General features: G+C 46.9%; 2 protein-coding genes across 2 annotated transcripts; both read left to right on the top strand.

The window, feature by feature from the left end:
* The first annotated feature begins 2,705 nt into the window (after nucleotides 1-2,705).
* Nucleotides 2,706-5,358, top strand: LOC124648369 (achilleol B synthase-like). The gene is made up of 8 exons (XM_047188153.1): nucleotides 2,706-2,774; nucleotides 2,873-3,061; nucleotides 3,449-3,495; nucleotides 3,594-3,737; nucleotides 3,825-4,002; nucleotides 4,665-4,739; nucleotides 4,851-4,934; nucleotides 5,242-5,358. The coding sequence occupies exons 1-8, from the start codon at nucleotides 2,706-2,708 to the stop codon at nucleotides 5,356-5,358; spliced, it is 903 nt and encodes a 300-aa protein (XP_047044109.1).
* An 11,588-nt stretch (nucleotides 5,359-16,946) lies between these two features.
* Nucleotides 16,947-17,677, top strand: LOC124648358. The gene is made up of 2 exons (XM_047188143.1): nucleotides 16,947-17,471; nucleotides 17,642-17,677. Exons 1-2 carry the CDS (start codon nucleotides 16,947-16,949, stop codon nucleotides 17,675-17,677), a joined length of 561 nt encoding a protein of 186 aa, XP_047044099.1.
* The last annotated feature ends 3,816 nt before the right edge of the window (nucleotides 17,678-21,493 follow it).

The raw sequence follows: 21,493 nt of genomic DNA, 5'->3' as shown, positions 1-21,493 counted from the left end.
TCGGCTGGAAGGTGTGACAAATCGTATGGAGAGCGAGCCGAAGTCAGGACAATGGTGTCCCTCATGCTGTAGCAAGTAAGACGACGTACTTCGTCATGAAGCTCGTCATCCGATAGGTCGACAGAGCTTACTTTCGACTTTTCGCCTTCCCAGTGTACATCCACAGCTGGTGGGGGCGGGACATTAGTGGCTGCACCCGACGTTTCAGGAACACTGAAACTACTTCAGTGCCGCACATCGTCAAGCCTCCCGCGTTCTTCAAGTCAACAACTTGCTCGAACAGTTTGTCAGCTAGAGCGCTTTCGTCGGGAGACAGGGTGTTTGGCCAGGATTTTTTCGGCTGAGCCACTAAGACATCCTTGAAGGGAGGAAGGTTGGAACGCCGCCCAGGCACTGGAGTGTCTCGCAGGTAAAACCATTTGTGGCGCCAGCCCTGGACGGATTCTTTCATCGTGAAGTTGAGATAGTCAACCTCTTTTTCTAACAACAAAACCAACGCCGCCGATGACGGGGGGGGCGTTGTTGTCGTTATGACGCTTGACATAGAAGATTTTCCTCCAAAGACCCCAGTGGGGATCAATGCCAAGGAAAGCCTCGCAAACGGTGATGAAAATGGAAAGATGGAGAATGGAGTTTGGGGTCAGCTGCCAGAGCTGGATCCCATAGAAAAACAAAAGAGAACGAAGAAATTCGTGGGCAGGAAGCGAAAGCCCACGAAAGAGAAAGGCTACGAACATGACGGTAAAACCTTTTGGAGGATCTGGGCGAGAGGAAGGACCTGAAAGACGAATATCGTCATCGGATGAGGAGATGAAGCCAAGGGAGCGCAGCTTGTTCACCTCGCGACTGGTGATGGTGGAGGCGCCCCAATCGCGGCTAACCTTGCTTGAGCCCGAGGCGCTGGCGCTCTTCTTCTTGCCCATGGCGTCCGGAGCTTTCGAGGAAAGGAACAGAGGTGTAGGGGAAGGCTGTGAAGAAGATGAGCAGTATGGAAGCGTAAAAAGTAAAAATAACAAAGGCACTCTATTTATACCGTGAGACCGCTGGAAGATCGTGGCCATAACCTTAAAAACATCGTGGGAGGTGGATGAGATCTAGACGTACACGTGTCACTCTACGGAAAGTGGAACTGGCGGCCCATTATTCCCACGATGTGCGGAAATCGAGGAGGCACCTCGGTCAATGCGCATGCACTGGTCATTTCCTAAAAACTGCCCGCGCAGAACTAGGGTGGGCCCGTCAGGTCACGTCTTGTCAAGTCAGAATTGCAGCAGCGGTTGAGTCACCACTGACGTCATAAAAGCTCGATAGAGGAGTCGAAGAAACAAAACTGTTGAGTGGTCAACTTGAGTCTACGCACGGATTGCAAGCATCCGCACCTAGACTCGGGGGCTACTCCTATCGGGAGCGCAGGACGCGCACCCGATAAACGTAAACTCGAAGATTTTTTCATAAAGAAGGGCGTGAAGAAGTATTTGAAGAAAAGAACAGTATGTTCAGCTCGAGTCTGCACCCGGTCACAAGCGCCCGTGCCCAGACTCGGGGGCTACTCCCATCGGGAGCGCAGGACGCGCACCCGATAAAACTTTTTTGCACTCCAGGATCATGCCCGGTGACTTGATTCTGTGTAGGGTAACGTTGTTTTGTCAACGACAATTAACCAGGAAAGCTGGACACGTTACTCAATATCCTTTACGTGTTAAATCTTATGGAGAAAGTACAATCCTCGATATGAATTTATCGGATGGTTTATGTAGACTTGCAAGAAACTTCGGCAGAAGAAAACATTCGAGTAGTACAATTTGAGTCTACACACGGATTGCAAGCATCTGTATCTAGACTCGGGGGCTACTCCCATCGGGAGCGTAGGACGCGCACCCGATAAAAGAAGACAAAACCAGTACGAGATGGACAAGAGCTATCAAGAGAAGAACATTCAATGGAGGCATGCTTTAGTCTCTACCGGAAATATCTTCGGCTAGACACTCGGGGACTACTGGCGTGGGCATTACCCTTCGGGTAACTGGTATTATCCTATCCCGTATAGCCCAACTGGAGGCCCATGAAGACAACCGATAGCAAGATGGGCCACTAGGTCGGTGCCGAAGAAGATTCCTTGAAGACCAAGATAAAGATCAATCAAACAAGGAAAGTTTAGAACTAGGTCTCTTGTAAACCTAGTCGTACTCGTGCAGATCTCTTGGGACCTGGCCCCCTTAATAAGGGCCAGGAGAGGGGCTGCCGACGGACACACGATCAATCTTAGCAACTTTAGCCACCGCAAGTCCAGAGCTAGGTCATCGTAGCACTTAGCCTCTCGACGAGAACACAGCCGAAACCTTCGGCACCCCATTGTAACCCGATATTTTCATAATCAAGATCAGACAGGCAGGACGTAGGGGTGTTAACCTCATCGAGGGCCCTGAACCTGGGTAAATTGCTCTCCCCTCTTGTCTGTTAACCGATGTCTCGTGTCAGCCTACATGATTCCATCAACCCTAAGCCTCAATCGGAGGGCATTGTCGAGGAGCACCCTCGTCAACGTCCGTGTTGGACGCGCCGCTGCCGACATGGAAGGAGATGAGCGTGGGGGACTGGCACCATCACGCCGCCCGTCTTCCCCGCCCGCACCATCCCCACCCCACCCTGCGTAATTCCCGTCACATCCCAGGCGGTCTGCTTCAGTGCCATCTATGATGCCGGCAATGGCATCCCAATCAAGGGACAGGCGGAGGGTGGAGGAAGTTCATGGGGCTGGCAGGCATCTCCGCAGTGTAGGCTTTGTGGACATGAACCGCGGTGAAGCTGCAGTTCACAGGTGGTTATGGTGCTAGGTTGCTGCTTCTGTTTTCCCTTGCTCTCAATGGACTAGACGTTTGCATATAAGGTCCGCCGCGGGCTCGCCGCAGGTGCTAGAACCAGAACGCCGCCGGCCGCCGCCATCGTCCTTCCCTTCCCTACAGCCACTGCATCGCGGCTTCTCTTGTACCGCTACGCTATGTCAGGTGCCTTTCATCTCTGCTCCATGTCAGCTAAGCTAGCGATGATCTTGTGGGGATGGGTATGAGGAAGGGCCACATGGGGAGGGGCCACTGAGTATACCAGTCTTTTTTTCAGTCGACTAGAAAAAATACGAGTGATCGTAGCTGACCCTACCTCATGTTGGACCAATGGGATTTGGAGGTTCACTATATTCACTCTCCAGGAGGTACCCTGTATATTAATGCTGGAACCCAGTAGGCATATGAATATTTTAAAGAACAATACAGAAGATGTAAGAACATTCTAACAGAATTTTAATTTCTAACAATCATTGTGCTCTACTTTTTATTCTATGCTCATGGGATATTCCTCTTGTCTTGTGTAATGTATATCTGTTAGAATTTCCATCAATTTGGTTAACATGTTTTACCTGGCTGCACACTAAGCTAGGTTTTATTCTTAATAGGTTCTCAACCCTTCTGAGAGTTTTCTGAACATTGTGGTCGATTATCCGTAAGGAGTACATCATCTTCTTTTTTGCAGAATATATCAGTGATTCTTTTTTTCATTCGTATACTTGAGCTAACTCACCTACCTTAACTAATTGATAGATCCGTTGAATGCACATCATCAGTGCTTCAAGCCTTGATTATGTTTAGAGAGCTTTACCCGGGGTACCGTGGAGAAGAGATAAGAAAATGCATTAAAAATGCTTCCAATTTTATTGAGAATGGACAACGAAAGGATGGCTCATGGTACCTAAGATAATTTTGTTTGTTGCTGATAATTATTTGAACTTTTAATATCAGTAGTCAATAACTGGATTATTTTTTATCTAACAGGTTTTCCACTTGGGGCGTATGTTTCACGTATGCAACATTCTTTGCTGTAAATGGATTAATTGCTTCTGGAAGAACTTATGAAAATAGTTCCTCCATAAGCACAGCATGTAACTTTCTGTTATCAAAGCAGCTAAGTACAGGTGGATGGGGAGAGAGTTATCTTTCTAATGAAACTGAGGTAATTTTTGTTCTTTTCTGTGTATGACCACACGTTTTGATTTTCTTTGGTAAGGTGCGTGCTTGGTCTGTATATTTTTTAGCTTGATATACTAAATACAAGATGCTATACACCTTCCCTGAGAAAGCTTTCAAGATGCTATCCGCCTATCCCTGAGCAAGCTTTGAAGTGCTGTCTGCTGGTAAATGTATGTTTCAGAGCACTATCACAAACTCAAAAACCCAAAAATTTGTCCAAAAAAATAAATCAAAATCCCAAAAAGTTCAGAAGTGCAAATCATCCATTGGAAATTCTTTATGAATAGACTGTTGGTTTAGTGGGGCATCCCTGGACCCACTAGTGGGGCCCTAGGTCGGTTATACTTGAAAGTGGAACTGTATAGTAAGCAGCCTCATGAGAAGTCCTGGGCCCTCCGCCCAGATAAATTGTTGGTAGATGCTGCTCTTACCTTACCAGGCTGAATGTTGCCCTTGTTCTCGAAACAACTAACTTGAGTCCTTTGATTGAATATTAATTATTTGCATAATGATTGGCCATTCAACATTGGTATAACAAAAAAAATGCTAAACTATGTTCGCTTTGAACCATTGGTATTATTCTCAATACTGGCTACTGCATATATTGATGAATTTATTAATGGTTTCCATTGTAATCTTTTACAGTCTTATGTGCACTCTACTAGTCCCCATGCAGTCAACACTGCTTGGGCCATGTTGGCTTTGATTTATGCTGGGCAGGTATGTTTTGTTCATGGTTCATTTGAATTGACTCTAAGCTGTTAATATATCATTTAAAAACTATTCTGAATCCACTGTTATATATTTTCATATCACGATCATTATATTCAGGTTGAACGAGATCCCATGTCACTATATCATGCTGCAAAAGAATTGATCAATATGCAACTAGAGACGGGAGAGTTTCCCCAGCAAGTAAGTATTGAACTTTTGAGGCTACAGAACTATTAAAATGTATATTAATTGCTAAGTTCTGCTTAGGATCATAACAACAAGATACTCTTCAAAGCACTATTTCCGATGCATAAAATCGTACCTGTTCCTGTCAAATCCTCTGATAACGTTGCTAATAGTGGACCCTGTTATACTAATACATATACTATGTCAGTATCATGATATAGTACTTTTGGAAATGTTGTCTCGTTTCAAAAAAAAAAATCTTTTGGAAATGTTGTTAATTACTGCTACCTGAAGCGATCTGACCTTTGACGTTTGGTGACAGGAACATGTTGGAAGCTTCAATTGCTCCTTTTACTTCAATTACGGGAACTACCGCAACTTATTCCCCATTTGGGCTCTTGGAGAGTTGCGTCGTCGCCTCCTTGCGAAGAAGAACTGAACCGCTGAACATGATGTATGGCTTCACTGCTCCAACTGGGTCACCCATTACTTCCACTGCTCCTTTGTGTAACCGTGGATGTTGCAAAAATGAACATAGACCAACTACACCTATTAAAGACATATAACAATAACAGCCTTAGAACAATGTTGGCTGAGGAAAAACAAAATATAGTTACTTGTTATCTTATGTACTGTAATGACGTCGAATTATGTTGCTCTGTTTGGTTTTGAGATCCTGGTCATGAACCTAACTTGCCTCGAGAGTTCATTGGCCAGAATTGAAGGAAAATATGATGGAGATGGAGATATAGGCCAATGGGTGTTTAGGAATATCAGGTTTTGCACGAATGTTGTTAGAGATATATTTGGTATATGTATATTAGGTAGTCTAGGATTTGTAATCTCTACCTACCATATCTCTAGGAGAGCTATCTTAGCCTCCAAGTCTGTACCACTATATATACTCGCCCATGAGGCGCAATACAACATCCATCATATTCCGCATATCTCTCTCCCTCTCTATCCTTCATCATGGTATCAGAGCGGCACACTCCTTGACCTAGCCGCCACCCAAGCTTCTGCGCCGCGCCGCCCCTGGGGAGGTCGATCTCCATGATCTACTCCGGGGGCCGCGCAACCCGTATGAGGGTTCGTCCGCCGATCCGTTGATCCGCTGCCCTCGAGTCCTTTTTTTTTCCAATCCGTAGATTGGTTTTCTTGCTCCGCCGGTCGCTCGACCGGCGTTTCTTTTTGGTTTACCGATCATTGATCGGATTGAGTCGCCCATCGCCGTCGTCCTCTTGCGCCTCTACTCCGACAACGGCATCGACCTGCACCGGCCATCAACCGCACGGCACAGCCGCACGCGCCGCACACGGGGCGCCCCTACGTGCATCGCATCAGGCTGTTCTTGCTCGCGCGGTCTCCATCGCCTGTCTGTCTTCGTCGCTATCGACCGGGACTTCATCGACAACGCCGCCATCGACTCCGATCTGCGCGTCGTCCACGCCATGGCGCATATCGTGCCGCCGTCGGTCTGATCAACCGACCCCGCGCACGTCAACGCCAAGCACGTCCCCGAGCACGCGCCTACCACCGATCGAGCATCGGGTTGCCGCTGCGTCGCCCCTTCGGGTTGCAGCGCTGCCGCTTTTGGTCCACGCTGCTAGACAACGACGCGCCTTCTGAGGCGCGTACGTCGCTAGTGGCGTCCCGCCGCTGCACCGACTCGCGCCCTGCAGCTACGCCGGCCCCTCAGGCCGTGGCGTCGCCGCACGCGGTCACTGATGTCTACGGGTGCTTCTATTCTTGTAGACAGTGTTGGGCCTCCAAGAGCAGAGGTTTGTAGAACAGCAGCAAGTTTCCCTTAAGTGGATTACCCAAGGTTTATCGAACTCAGGGAGGAAGAGGTCAAAGATATCTCTCTCAAGCAACCCTGCAACCACAAAGCAATAAGTCTCTTGTGTCCCCAACACACCTAATACACTTGTCAGATGTATAGGTGCACTAGTTCGGCGAAGAGATAGTGAAATACAAGTAGTATGGATGTATATGAGTGGTAATAGCAATCTGAATAAAATATGGCAGCGAGTAAACATGCAGTAGAACAGTAAATAAGCGGTGTTTGCAGTATTGGAAACAAGGCCTAGGGATCATACTTTCACTAGTGGCAACTCTCAACATTGATCGCATAATAAATAACTCTTTCTCATATGTGCTACATACACTCTTTTGTTGGATGATGAACACATTGCGTAGGATTACACGAATCCTCAATGCCGGAGTTAACAAGCTCCACAATTCAATGTTCATATTTAAATAACCTTAGAGCATAATAGATCTTTGCAAGATAAACCAAGAACTAACATTGTGCACACACTGTCCACATTACACTATGAAGGAGGAATAGATCACATCAATACTATCATAATGATAATTAACTCCACAATCTACAAGAGATCATGATCATAGCCTACGACAAGAACCACCCTAGGTGCACACACTAGTCACCTTTACACCATGCAGGAGGAATAGACTACTTTAATAACATCACATGAGTAGCACACAACTAGTAGCGATACAAAGCTCATCATATGGATCTCAATCATGTAAAGCAGCTCATGAGATCATTGTATTGGAGTACAGAGAGAGAGATTAACCACATAGCTACGGTAGAGCCCTCAGCCCCGGGGGAGAACTACTCCCTCCTCATCATGAGAGACAGCAATGGCGGTGAAGATGGCGGTGGTGTCGATGGAGATGGCTCCGGGGGCAATTCCCCGTCCCGGCAGGGTGCCGGAACAGAGACTTCTGTCCCCCGAATTGGAGTTTCGCGATGTGGCGGCGCCTCTGGAGTCTTTTTGGAGTTTTCGTCAATTGGTGTCGAAGTTTTAGGTCACGAGGGCTTATATGGGCGAAGAGGCGGAGTCGGAAGGGCGCCAGGGCTCCCTCCCCATAGGCCGGCGCGGCCAGGGTGGAGCCCGCGCGGCCCTATGGTCTGGGGCCCCTGGGCCTCCTCTTCGGCTCCCCTTCGGTGTTCTGGTCCGTCTCGGTGAATTAAGATATTTGGTCTTCGTTTCGTCGAATTCCGAGAATATTGCCCGAACAGCCTTTCTGAAACCAAAAACAGCAGAAAACAGGAACTGGCACTTCGGCATCTCGTCAATAGGTTAGTTCCGGAAAACACATAAAAACGATATAAAGTGTGAACAAAACATGTAGGTATTGTCATAAAACTAGCATGGAACATCAGAAATTATAGATACGTTTGGGACGTATCAAGCATCCCCAAGCTTAGTTCCTACTCGCCCTCGAGTAGGTAAACGATAACAACAAATAATTTCTGAAGTGACATGCTACCAACACAATCTTGATCAACATTATTGTAAAGCATATGAGATGAATGCAGCGATTCGAAGCAATGATGAAGACAATGAGTAAACAACTGAATCATATAGCAAAGACTTTTCATGAATAGTACTTTCAAGACAAGCATCAATAAGACTTGCATAAGAATTAACTCATAAAGCAATAAATTCTTAGTAAAAGCTTTGAAAAAACACAAAGGAAGATATAAGTTTCAGCGGTTGCTTTCAACTTCAACATGTATATCTCATGGATAATTGTCAACACAAAGTAATATAACAAGTGCAATAGGTGAACATGTAAGAATCAATGCACACAGTTTACACAAGTGTTTGCTTCTAAGATAGAAAGAATAGGTAAACTGACTCAACAATAAAGTAAAAGAATGGCCCTTCAAAGAGGAAAGCATCGATTGGTATATTTGTGCTAGAGCTTTGATTTTGAAAACATATGGAGAGCATAAAAGTAAAGTTTTGAGAGGTGTTTGTTGTTGTCAACGAATGGTAGTGGGCACTCTAACCCCTTGCCGAGACAAACCTTCAAAGAGCGGCTCCCATTTTATTTTATTTTTGGGTGGCACTCCTTCCAACCTTTCTTTCACAAACCATGGCTAACCGAATCCTCGGGTGCCTGCCAACAATCTCATACCATGAAGGAGTTCCTTTTTATTTTAGTTTTATTATGATGACACTCCTCCCCACCTTTGCTTTCTCAAGCCATGGCTAACCGAATCCTTCGGGTGCCGTCCAACAATCACATACCATGGAGGAGTGTCTATTTTTGTTAATTAATTTGGGACTGGGGAATCCCATTGCCAGCTCTTTTTGCAAAATTATTGGATAAGCGGATGAAGCCACTAGTCCATTGGTGAAAGTTGCCCAACAAGATTGAAAGATAAACACCACATACTTCCTCATGAGCTATTAAACATTGACACAAATAAGAGGTAATAACTTTTTAATTGTTTAAAGGTAGCACTCAAGCAATTTACTTTGGAATGGCGGAGAAATACCATGTAGTAGGTAGGTATGGTGGACACAAATGGCATGAATATTGGCTCAAGTATTTGGATGCATGAGAAGTAATCCCTCTCTATACAAGGTTTAGGCTAGCAAGGTTATTTGAAGCAAACTCAAGTATAAAATGGTGCAGCAAGACTCACATATAAACATATTGTAAGCATTATAAGACTTTACATCGTCTCCTTGTTGTTCAAACACCTCAACCGTAAAATATCTAGACTTAGAGAGACCAATCATGCAAACCAAATTTTAACAAGCTCTATGTAATTATTCATTAATGGGTACAAGGTACATGATGCAAGAGCTTAAACAAGATCTATATGAGCACAACAATTGCCAAGTATCACATTATTCAAGACATTATACCAATTACTACATGTAGCATTTCCCGTTTCCAACCATATAACAATTAACGAAGCAGTTTCAACCTTCGCCATGAAAATTAAAAGCTAAGAACACATGTGTTCATACAAACCAGCGGAGCATGTCTCTCTCCCACACAAGCATTTATTCAAACAAAAACAAAAACAAAAACATACAGACGCTCCAAGTAAAGTACATAAGATGTGACCGAATAAAAATATAGTTTCAAGAGAAGGAATCTGATACTTTGTCGATGAAGAAGGGGATGCCTTGGGCATCCCCAAGCTTAGATGCTTGAGTCTTCTTGAAATATGCAGGGATGAACCACCGGGGCATCCCCCAAGCTTAGACTTTTCATTCTTCTTGATCGTAGTATATCATCCTCCTCTCTTGACCCTTGAAAACTTCCTCCACACCAAACTCAAAACAACTCATTAGAGGGTTAGTGCATAATCAAAAACTCACATGTTCAGAGGTGACACAATAATTCTTAACACTTCTGGACATTGCACAAAGCTTCTGAAAGTTAATGGAACAAAGAAATCCATCCAACACAGAAAAAGAGGCAATGCGAAATAAAAGGCAGAATCTGTCAAAACAGAACAGTCCGTAAAGACGAATTTTAAAATGGCACCAGACTTGCTCAGATGAAAATGCTCAAATTGAATGAAAGTTGCGTACATATCTGAGGATCACTCACGTAAATTGGCATAATTTTCTGAGTTACCTACAGAGAATTAGGCCCAGATTCGTGACAGCAAGAAATCTGTTTCTGCGCAGTAATCCAAATCTAGTATCAACCTTTCTATCAAAGACTTTACTTGGCACAACAATGCAATAAAAATAAGATAAGGAGAGGTTGCTACAGTAGTAAACAACTTCCAAGACACAAATATAAAACAAAGTACTGTAGCAAAATAACACATGGGTTATCTCCCAAGAAGTTCTTTCTTTATAGCCATTAAGATGGGCTTAGCAGTTTTGCAAGAAATAGTATTTGGAGCAAAAAGGAGCATCAAGAGACAAATTCAAAACAAATTTAAGCCTAGCATGCTTCCTATGCATAGGAATCTTGTACACAAATGAATTCATGAAGAACAAGGTGACAAGCAAAAGAGGATAAAACACGAGTAACTTCAAAATTCTCAACATAAAGAGGGGAAACTTAATATTATTAAGATGCATATAACCATGTTTCCTCTCTCATAATAACTTTCAGTAGCATCATTGATGAAATCCACAATATACCCATCACTAAAAACATTCTTATCATGGTTCATATGCATAGGAGTATCATTAATTTTAGCATAAGAAGAGTTCTTCTCATTAATAGTAATTGGAGCAAGATTATTATCAAGAATTTGAACATGGTAAACAAGTTGCATATTAAGGGAATGGTTTTTGGCAAGCCCATCATAACTATGACAAGTTTCATAAGGATAATTGTAACATGTGTCATATACATCTCTATAGCAATTATCTAAACCAGAATATGTAATATCATCATTTTCACTAAAAGTAGAGGTCTCAAATACAGGATCTTCAAGCACAACATCCCCAAGCTTAGAGCTTTCAATATCATCATTTAAGGGGACATGAATAATGCTATCATCATTACTTTCATAATCAGTACCAAAGAGATTTCCAATATCAAAGGTAGTGTGCTCATTCAAATCATGATCGCTAATGTATGTAAAGGGCATAGAAAGATCATCGTATTCAGATTCATTATCACAATAATCATTAGGAGAAACATACTTACGGTTACCTAGCGTTATCTCATTCACGCGGGGATACGCCGTTACCTCTTTCTTTTTATTCTCCTTCTTCTTCTTCGTTCCCTTCTTCTTCTTCTTCTCTTCCTTCTCCTCGTTCCCTTCTTTAGGAGGAAGAGGCTTGAAGGGTGGCTTGTCCGCATAACCTGATTTACTTTTAGAAACAATAGAAGAAACTTGGGAGGATCCCTCCTTTTCATTAATTAGTTGAAAACACACAGCGGTCCTATCATATTTTGGCAAGGTGTCATCTTCTAAAATATTATGTATGTAAGTATTTGTATGGAAATTATTAATGCAATAAGAAAGACACCCATGCAGGACATCATCAATATCAAGATCGTTAATATTTAACAAAGAAATTTTTCTTGATAACTCTTCACACTTCAAAAATAAGGTAAGTTCATCATGCTGATTAGGAATAATTTCATCATCACAATACAAATTTGCAGCACTCATGGGGTTCGAATTATCATTGGAGGAGCATTGAAAATTAAAATGACCAACTCTATGGCAAAGTTCACAAATAAAAGGATAGAGGGCACACACTTTTTCTCCAAGATCATCTAGAGCTCTAGACCACTTTCTAGTTTTTTCATTTCGTGATGGATACAATATTCATCTTCTATTTGATTAATTCCACAAGGTCTATGTATTCCACAAAAATTAACATGCTTATAGGAAATAGCATTTTCAGAAGTTTCAACATGTTCATTGCAATCATTAATAACAGCTTCATCCTTCATGCAAGCGTCTTTAAAAGGTTCATGATACTTATCAAAATTCTTCCTAGGCAATTCAATGTGAGAAGCAAAAGCTTTATAAAGATTTGCAGCAACTTGAGAGTCAAGACCATAAGTAGCACTCATATTTTGAAATTTACCACTATCCATAAAAGTTTCAATGCATTCATAATCATAATTTATACCTGACTCTTTGCCTTTGTCGTTCTCCCAATCTTCAGCGTTCTCCTTAATCCGATCAAGAAGGTCCCTTTTAAACTCTTCTTGGTTGCGCGTGAATGATCCAGAACAAGTAGTATCCAACAAGGTCTTATCTTGAAAAGAAAGTCTTGCATAGAAATTATCAATGATGATATTACCTGGAAGCTCATGATTGGGGCATTTGAGCTTTAAAGACTTCAATCTCTCCCATGCTTGGGCAATACTCTCTCCATCATGAGGCCAAAAATTATATATATGGTTTCGATCTTTGTGAATTTAACTTGGAGGATAGAACTTGGAATAAAATAGAGGCACAATATCCTTCCAATCAAGAGAGCGCCCGTCCTTCAATAGTTTATACCAATGTGCCGCTTCACCAGATAGCGACATAACAAATAATTTCTTTCTAACTTCATCCATTGAAATACATGCACACTTGAATAACCCGCATAATTCATGCAAAAACAGTAAATGATCTCCAGGATGGACAGTTCCATCCCCTTCATAGCGGTTATCCATAACACGTTCAATAATTTTCATAGGTATTTTATACGGAATACTTTCAGCAGGTGGATTTAAAATATCAGAAGCATCATTAGAGTTATCGCATATAGGAGATAAAGCATTATCAGAGCAAAATATTTCTTCCAAAGTTGAGGAGCAAAAAAGATTATTTTTATGTAAACTAGCTTCCCCAAGCTTAGACTTCTTCATAGCATTAGCAGTAATTGCATTCATACCAATAACATTGCTATTATCATGCAAATAAGGTTCCATAGGTTTTTAAATTTTTGCATCAAACAATTCTAAATTAGGAAAAAGATTAAAAAGCTCACCAATTTTTTTGTTGTTTTCCATTATGCCTAACTAGTGAAAATAAAAACAAGAAACAAATAGATGCAATTGCAGGATCTAAAGGAAATAGCTTCGAGCACTCACACACCGGCAACAGTGCTAGAAAATAGCTTAGTAGTCGGAGGATGTGAATACCTTTTACCTTACCTCCCAGCAACGGCGCCTGAAAAGTGCTTGATGTCTACGGGTGCTTCTATTCTTGTAGACAAGTGTTGGGCCTCCAAGAGCGAGAGGTTTGTAGAACAGCAGCAAGTTTCCCTTAAGTGGATTACCCAAGGTTTATCGAACTCGGGGAGGAAGAGGTCAAAGATATCCCTCTCAAGCAACCCCGCAACCACAAAGCAAGAAGTCTCTTGTGTCCCCAACACACCTAATACACTTGTCAGATGTATAGGCGCACTAGTTCGGCGAAGAGATAGTGAAATACAAGTAGTATGGATGTATATGAGTGGTAATAGCAATCTGAATAAAATATGGCAGCGAGTAAACATGCAGTAGAACAGTAAATAAGCGGTGTTTGCAGTATTGGAAACAAGGCCTAGGGATCATACTTTCACTAGTGGCAACTCTCAACATTGATCGCATAATAAATAACTCTTTCTCATATGTGCTACATACACTCTTTTGTTGGATGATGAACACATTGCGTAGGATTACACGAACCCTCAATGCCGGAGTTAACAAGCTCCACAATTCAATGTTCATATTTAAATAACCTTAGAGCATAATAGATCTTTGCAAGATAAACCAAGAACTAACATTGTGCACACACTGTCCACATTACACTATGAAGGAGGAATAGATCACATCAATACTATCATAATGATAATTAACTCCACAATCTACAAGAGATCATGATCATAGCCTACGACAAGAACCACCCGGTGCACACACTAGTCACCTTTACACCATGCAGGAGGAATAGACTACTTTAATAACATCACATGAGTAGCACACAACTAGTAGCGATACAAAGCTCATCATATGGATCTCAATCATGTAAAGCAGCTCATGAGATCATTGTATTGGAGTACAGAGAGAGAGATTAACCACATAGCTACGGTAGAGCCCTCAGCCCCAGGGGAGAACTACTCCCTCCTCATCATGAGAGACAGCAATGGCGGTGAAGATGGCGGTGGTGTCGATGGAGATGGCTCCGGGGGCAATTCCCCGTCCGGCGAGGTGCCGGAACGAGACTTCGTCCCCGAATTGGAGTTTCGCGATGTGGCGGCGCCTCTGGAGTCTTTTTGGAGTTTTCGTCAATTGGTGTCGAAGTTTTAGGTCACGAGGGCTTATATGGGCGAAGAGGCGGAGTCGGAAGGGCGCCAGGGCTCCCTCCCCATAGGCCGGCGCGGCCAGGGTGGAGCCCGCGCGGCCCCATGGTCTGGGCCCCTGGGCCTCCTCTTCGGCTCCCCTTCGGTGTTCTGGTCTGTCTCGGTGAATTAAGATATTTGGTCTTCGTTTCGTCGAATTCCGAGAATATTGCCCGAACAGCCTTTCTGAAACCAAAAACAGCAGAAAACAGGAACTGGCACTTCGGCATCTCGTCAATAGGTTAGTTCCGGAAAACGCATAAAAACGATATAAAGTGTGAACAAAACATGTAGGTATTGTCATAAAACTAGCATGGAACATCAGAAATTATAGATACGTTTGGGACGTATCAGTCACCTTCGCCTTCCCCCGCGCATCGACGTCCGAGGCCACCACAGCGCCGCCCCTTCGGCGCGGGTCGCCTCCGTCCGCGCATGGTCTTCGTCACGCCGCTGGGTCTCCCTCGCCTACTTCGTGTACCGCCGCCGCGCCCCCACCCCAGGTCGCCGCTGGGCTCGCCAACCTCTTCAGGTCGCGCTGGGCTCGCCGACCACCGCAACGCCCGTCTAGGCGTCCAGCATGACCACCCCTGGTCACCGCTGGGTTAGCCGCCTTCTACGTCTCCAACTGTCTTGACTTCGTCGCCCGTGTCATCGCCTCGTCCCCGTCTACACCACCTGCTACTCTACTTCGAGAACCGCGGGCAGCGTCGGCATCTCTCCGTCGATCTGCGACCGCGACGCTTCCGGAGGCCTCCTCTGCTAGTCCCTCTGACATGGCGACAAGTTCATGACGGTCCCTGCCCCTCGCATGCCCGGTGACGGCAACACCGGAAGTGCCTTCGTCCCCGACACGTTCCCGAGTCCGGCAAACTCGCGCCGGACGTCTCGTCTTCATCGGCTTCGACAACGTCTTCTTCGGCATCGCCTCTACGACTGCCTCGACCGCGTCACCGCCGAGTTCTTCTATGCGTACTCGGTTCTGGCAAAACCAGAGTATGCCTTCGTCCCCGAAGTGCGCCTAGTTCTGGCAAAACTATGGTTGCACATCGCCCTCGACGGCTCGGACTGCATCGACTTCGGCATCGACAACCTCCACGACTGCCTCGACGTGTCTCCGTCACTCTCCTCGCGCACTACGCGCTTGCGGCTACATCGACACCGGCACCCGACCACGACATCGACCACGGCATCCCCTCGCGTGGTTCCCCGACCAAGGTTGCAGCACCCACGCTCTCGGCTACCTCAACATCGGCACAAAGGGCTACCACCTCGCCTGCGCCTCACCAGCTTCCTCTACAGTCCAAGCATCCGCGACGCAACTCCGTCCACGACGCTCCCGCTGTGACTGCGGGGGAGTGTCAGCCCGTTGGTTCCTACCTTCGGCTTCTCTCCAGTCTGACCGTCCGCGACGCTACTGTTGTTCACGTCACTACCGCTACGACTGCGGGGGAGTGTTAGAGATATATTTGGTATATGTATATTAGGTAGTCTAGGATTTGTTATCTCTACCTACCATATCTCTAGGAGAGCTATCTTAGCCTCCAAGTCTGTACCACTATATATACTCGCCCATGAGGCGCAATACAACATCCATCATATTCCCCATATCTCTCTCCCTCTCTATCCTTCAACATAAGTTTCAGCAACACCTGTATATGACTAGTGTTAGCTATTTTCCCCTTCTGAATAGGTGGACTCGAACCTTCAAACTGTGTAGCTTCTCTGGTTTTTCCATACTTTTTTTGAAGGGATCACCTGCTGCGTAGGGAACCTCCATGAAAATGTTTAACTAGTAGTAACGTGCTCATTATTCATTGAGATATTGATCACCTAAAAACTTTGGTTGGGCGAGCCACAAGAATGTTGAATTCTCATAGGCCATAGGCCCAAGGAATGGTACGCCAGTTTATCCTTTTATTCTTTTTCATGTCTTTGCACTTCAAAAGCTAGACCAAAGAAGAGAGAAAGAAACGAAAGCAAACGATAGGAGCGTGGATCAAGTTAATTTAGTCATGAAGGCCTGCATCCTCTGCTTCTTTGTTCCGCTGCAAGTGCAACGCCTGCCCGAAAGCAAAAGCTACCGCCTAGCTCGGAGCACAATCGCGGAACACAGGCTGATCGAATCGAGTGATTACACAACTTTACCTCGTGCGTACACAAAACTGCTCCCAAAGAGATTCTAGACGAGATCCATGGAAGAACACGGTCCCCTTTACCTTTCTCGCGTTCCGAGGCGTTCAAAGATACTTACCCAGGAACAATCTCTCGTAAGGCAGGCAACTGAAAGCAGCAATGTCACATGGCCAACTTTAGCTGCACACTACATAAAAACCATTAGTAGTACCAAGACGCAGACTGAGTAGTGAGCAACTGAGCACGACTAGCTCGCGTCGCATCGCAGAGACCTGAGATTTCTCGGTGGCGGTGGAGAAGGAGAAACAGATCAATGGCATCTCTGCCGCAGCCAATGCCATACAGCTACTACCCTTCCACCGGCTCCGTCCACCACGCCGGCAAGGCAGCGCCCGACGAGGGCAGAGGCTCCTTCGGGCCGATGTTCGTGGTGCTCGCGGTCATCACTTTCCTCGCGACCGCCTCATGCATCGCCGGCCGGCTGTGCGGCCGCAGGTCATCCTCGTCGTCCAGGGGCAAGTCTTCCTCTGCAGACGCGGAGAAGGGGTTGGGACAGAAGCATCCGCATCCTGTGGTGGCCATGAGGCCCCTGCCGAGCTCCCGCGCCACGGTCCACGACATGATCGACGATGACGTTTTCGAGATCAAGTTCGCGCAGGTGAAGCCGCCGGAAATGGGACGAGATCAGAGAGACGGCACCGGCAGCGGCAGCGGCAGGGTGCAGGCGCTGCTGCCTCCGCCGCAGCTCGGCCTGCCGCGGCAGTACGCGCCGCCACCAGGTTTCAGGTGTGGTCCTGCAAACGTTGCTGGTGTCCCGAGACAGGCGCCGCATGCCCAGGTGAGGGGTGCTGGAGGAGAGCCGTGCGGTCCTCCGACGAAGAACCAAAGTAGATGAGGAATACACACGATTACAGATGTTTCACTCAATATATTACCGGTATGGTGTCCCGTAGTAACTCTTCAGCGCTTGTGTAACTAGCTTTCGTTTTTCAAGTACTTACATTTCAGTACAACTCGGTCATGGATATGGCTGAACGAGAATAAGTGTTGTTTATAAATCTCTGAAATACTGCATATTTTCTGAAAGGGGTTGAGTGAACATCGGGCCCTGCATTGAATTGTGCATACAGCTTTTATTTTACTCTTCCTTTATATCTACTTTTAAACCGAAGGTCCGAAGACCCAGCTTTATAGATAAAGCAAGCGACCAAACGTCAAAGTTTACAACCAACCACACGACTCACGCCACACACGACTCACGCCACACACGCGCAGCCAGCAATGAAACACCTCACACCTAAACAAGTCCTGTGCTAAGCCCAGCACGACACGAACAAAGCGGTAGGATACAGAGATATAGAGCCCTGAAGCGGGTCGAATGTGCTAAGTCGCCCTAGTCCGCGCATGTAGCCTCCTGACCTCGTCCACCGCCAAGTCCAGCAGCGCCCGATCCCTCGGTCTGACCAGAACCCTCCAAAACTGCATATAAAGCAACATGTGGAAGAAGGCAGCTGCATTGCCAATCAGTTTCCCTTCAATAGTTAGTTTGTTCCTAATATTCCAGAAGGCCCAGCATTGGGCCGCAAAGGTAAACCATACTAATCTACAAAGGGGACCTAGCAAACCCTGTGCTAAGGCAATGAAATCCCCGACCCCTGCCGGGTTCCAGGTGCAATGTAGGAGCTCCCTAACTCCGGCCCACATGTAACCTGCCATGGGGCAAGTAAAGAAGATGTGGTTGCAATCTTCTACCACTCCACAAAGAGCGCAAAGGCCATTGGATGGCCCTCGCCTCTTGGCCACCTGTTCGCAGGAGGGTAGCTTTCCACGTATCAGCTGCCACAGGAAGACTTTGATCTTGGGTGGAACGCGTGTCCGCCACACCTCCTGGAAGTGCGTAACTGCTGCGCCCTGCATGAGTCCGCAATAAACCGACCGAGTGGAGTACTCCCCTGAGGACTCCAGGGACCAAGAAATCTGATCATTCCCTGCAGCATCCGGGAGACCATTGATTTCACGGCACAAATCATCCCATTCGACCTTTTCCGCCAAGCCAAGGTGCCGGCGGAACCGGATATGCCACTCCCCGGGGTTCCCATCGACCACCCTAGTCGAATGGACCGTGGCGAAGGGGTTTGAACAGCAACCAAAAAGGAGTGGATAGCGAGTTCTAAGAGGCCCTCGCCCCGACCACCAATCAAGCCAGAAGTAGGTCCACTTCCCATTGTGGACCTTATGGCAGGCTCCCAGTTTGAAATACCATTTAAGTTTCTGTATGGAGTTCCAAAACTGGGAGCCCCTAGCCGGCACGTCCTGAGAGAAAAAATCCCTTTCCCCGAGGTACTTAGCCCGAAGCAGGTCAGCCCACAGTCCCCATGTGTTCTGATAGTACTTCCAAATCCATTTCAACATCAGGGCAATGTTCATGGTTTTGGTGTTGAGGATCCCCAGGCCCCCCAACTGTTTAGGTTTACACACGGTGGCCCAATCCACCATGTGGTATTTCCTCCCCTTACCGACTCCTTCCCAGAAGAATCGGGACCGAGACCTGTCCATCGCCGCATGGGTGGAGTCATGTAAGAGATACAGGCCCATAGCGAACATAGGAAGGCTCGAAAGGCAGGAATTAGTGAGCTCAAGCCGGCCGGCCGAGGCAAGAAAGAGGCCTTGCCAGGGCTCAAGCCCGTGACCCACCTTCTCAGGCAGGAATTCCCAATCCGCAACCCGAAGCGCCCGACTACTCACCGGAAGTCCCAGGTATTTCATCGGGAGCTTGCCCAGTTTACAGTTGAGCATGTGTGCAACCCTACGCTGCTCCGGTTCCGTGACCCCTGTCACGAAAACCTCGCTCTTGTCAAAATTGATCTTCAGACCCGACATGTTCTCAAAGCATAACAGTAGAAATTTAAGGTTCGCAATCCCCAGATCCGAAGGCTCAATCATGACAAGGGTGTCATCCGCATACTGAAGGTGTGTCACCCCCCCTGGGATGAGGTGTGAGACGACCCCGCGGATGTGGCCAGCCGACTTAGCCTTGGCCAACATCGCTGCGAGGCCATCCACAAGGAAATCAAAAAGGATCGGCGAGAGGGGGTCACCTTGCCGCACTCCCCTCGCATTACGGAAGAAAGGTCCCACCTCTCCATTGACGTTGATGGCAGTCTGGCCTCCCATAACCAGCTGCATCAATCTGTGGACATTCATGTCCGAGAAACCCTTGCGCTGCAGGATCTCTCGAAGGAAATCCCAGTTCACCCTATCGTAGGCCTTCTCAAAATCGAGTTTAAGCAAGAGGCCCCCAAGCCTCTTGGCATGGAGCTCGTGTGCAATCTCGTGCAGGGCGAGCACCCCCTCATGAAGACACCTACCCCGGATGAAAGCAGTTTAGCTTTTATCAATGGTTCTATGAGCAATCGGCGCTAAGCGGGTCGCATACGCCTTTGCCACAAACTTGAAGATGACATTGATGAGCGCTATGGGCCTAAACTGCTTGATCGTGTCCGCCCCTTTAACCTTTGGGATGAGGGTGATGACCCCAAAGTTCAAACGCGCGACATCCACCCTGCCCAAAACGAAGTCGTTCAGGATCTTGAGGATGGGCTCTCGCAGGATTCCCCAGAAACGCTTGAAGAAGGTGACCGGCAACCCATCCGGCCCGGGCGCAGAGTCCGGCCTCATGCTGAGCAGGACCTCGTCGAGTTCGGCCGGAGTAAAGGTCAACTCGAGCGCGAGGTTTTCCGCCGGAAGAATCTGCTGGTCCCCAGACCATAAATCGGAATGGAGGGAGAATACCCTTTCCTCCCCCCTAGCACCCATAAGGCCGCGGTAGAACGAATATACGTGCTACATAAGGCCCAGCTGCTCGTCGACCTCCCCGTGGTCCGTGACAAGCCGCGGGATCGAGCACTTCCGTCGCCTACCGTTGGCGATGGCGTGGAAATACGCCGTGCAGGAGTCCCCCAAAACCGTCCAACGCACCCTACTATGTTGTCTCCAGTACTCCTCCTCTAGGCTGTCCATGAGGAGTAGTTGGTCCTCCAGATGGTATCTGAGGGCCCAACCCTCCTCATCCAACCCATCAGAGTCCGCCTGCCAGTCCAGACCGTCAATCTGCGCCAGGAGGTCCGCCCTAAAAACCCTTCGTTCCTTCCCTAAATTGGCTCCCCAGCCCTTTAGGAACTGACGCAGATTCCTAGCAATGCACTGCCAGCCATCTATGCTGTCCCAGTGAGGACCCAGCTCGTGCAGGTAGCGGTGCAGCTTGCCGTTGATGAGCTCCCCAAAGCCCGCAACACGGAACCACCAAGTCTGGAAGAAGAACCGTGGTGGTCTCCGAACCGTGACTTCCACACTATCCAAGAGGAGTGGGTTGTGGTCTCACCCAATCCTCGTGATAGCCGTAACGGAGCAGAAAGGAAACGCCGCCTCCCAGGCGGGCGAAACAAACACCCTGTCCAGCACACACCTGATCGGACAGAGTTGTCTGTTGATCCAGGTAAAGCGTGCCCCCGCCCGATTGATTTCCCTAAGCGACATGGCCGCGATGGAGTCATTGAACCTGCGAATCCGAGGCCAGTTGATGTTCCCGTTGCTCTTATCCTGAGCTGACCGGATAAGGTTGAAATCCCCGGCCACTACCAGAGGAACCGGGCACTGCTGGACCGCAAGCTCGAGTTCCCCCAAGAACTCCTCAGTGCGGGTGTGGTCAACCGGACCGTAGACCAGCATGAAGCACCACTTCATGTTGTTGTTGCGTTGTAAGACGGTGGCGCTGAGGAAAAAGGTTCCCATCCTCCACGCCCCAACCTCGAAGGATTCATCCCTAAATCCCAGGAGCATACCGCCGGAGTGACCCACAGC

The sequence above is a fragment of the Lolium rigidum genome, chromosome 1 (assembly GCF_022539505.1).
Source record: "Lolium rigidum isolate FL_2022 chromosome 1, APGP_CSIRO_Lrig_0.1, whole genome shotgun sequence".
Lineage (NCBI taxonomy): Eukaryota > Viridiplantae > Streptophyta > Magnoliopsida > Poales > Poaceae > Lolium > Lolium rigidum.
The sequence above is the reverse complement of the archived record's forward strand: the minus strand, read 5'-3'. Positions and strand labels throughout refer to the sequence as shown.

What these genes read in the sequence shown, in the direction of transcription:
- LOC124648358 (XM_047188143.1), top strand. Translation starts at nt 16,947, where the DNA reads ATGGCATCTCTGCCGCAGCCAATGCCATACAGCTACTACCCTTCCACC. An exon ending in GACAGGCGCCGCATGCCCAG is followed by an intron (nt 17,472 to 17,641) that starts GTGAGGGGTGCT and finishes CTTACATTTCAG; the next exon opens with TACAACTCGGTCATGGATAT.
- LOC124648369 (XM_047188153.1), top strand. Translation starts at nt 2,706, where the DNA reads ATGGCATCCCAATCAAGGGACAGGCGGAGGGTGGAGGAAGTTCATGGG. An exon ending in AACATTGTGGTCGATTATCC is followed by an intron (nt 3,496 to 3,593) that starts GTAAGGAGTACA and finishes ACTAATTGATAG; the next exon opens with ATCCGTTGAATGCACATCAT. An exon ending in CAACGAAAGGATGGCTCATG is followed by an intron (nt 3,738 to 3,824) that starts GTACCTAAGATA and finishes TTTATCTAACAG; the next exon opens with GTTTTCCACTTGGGGCGTAT.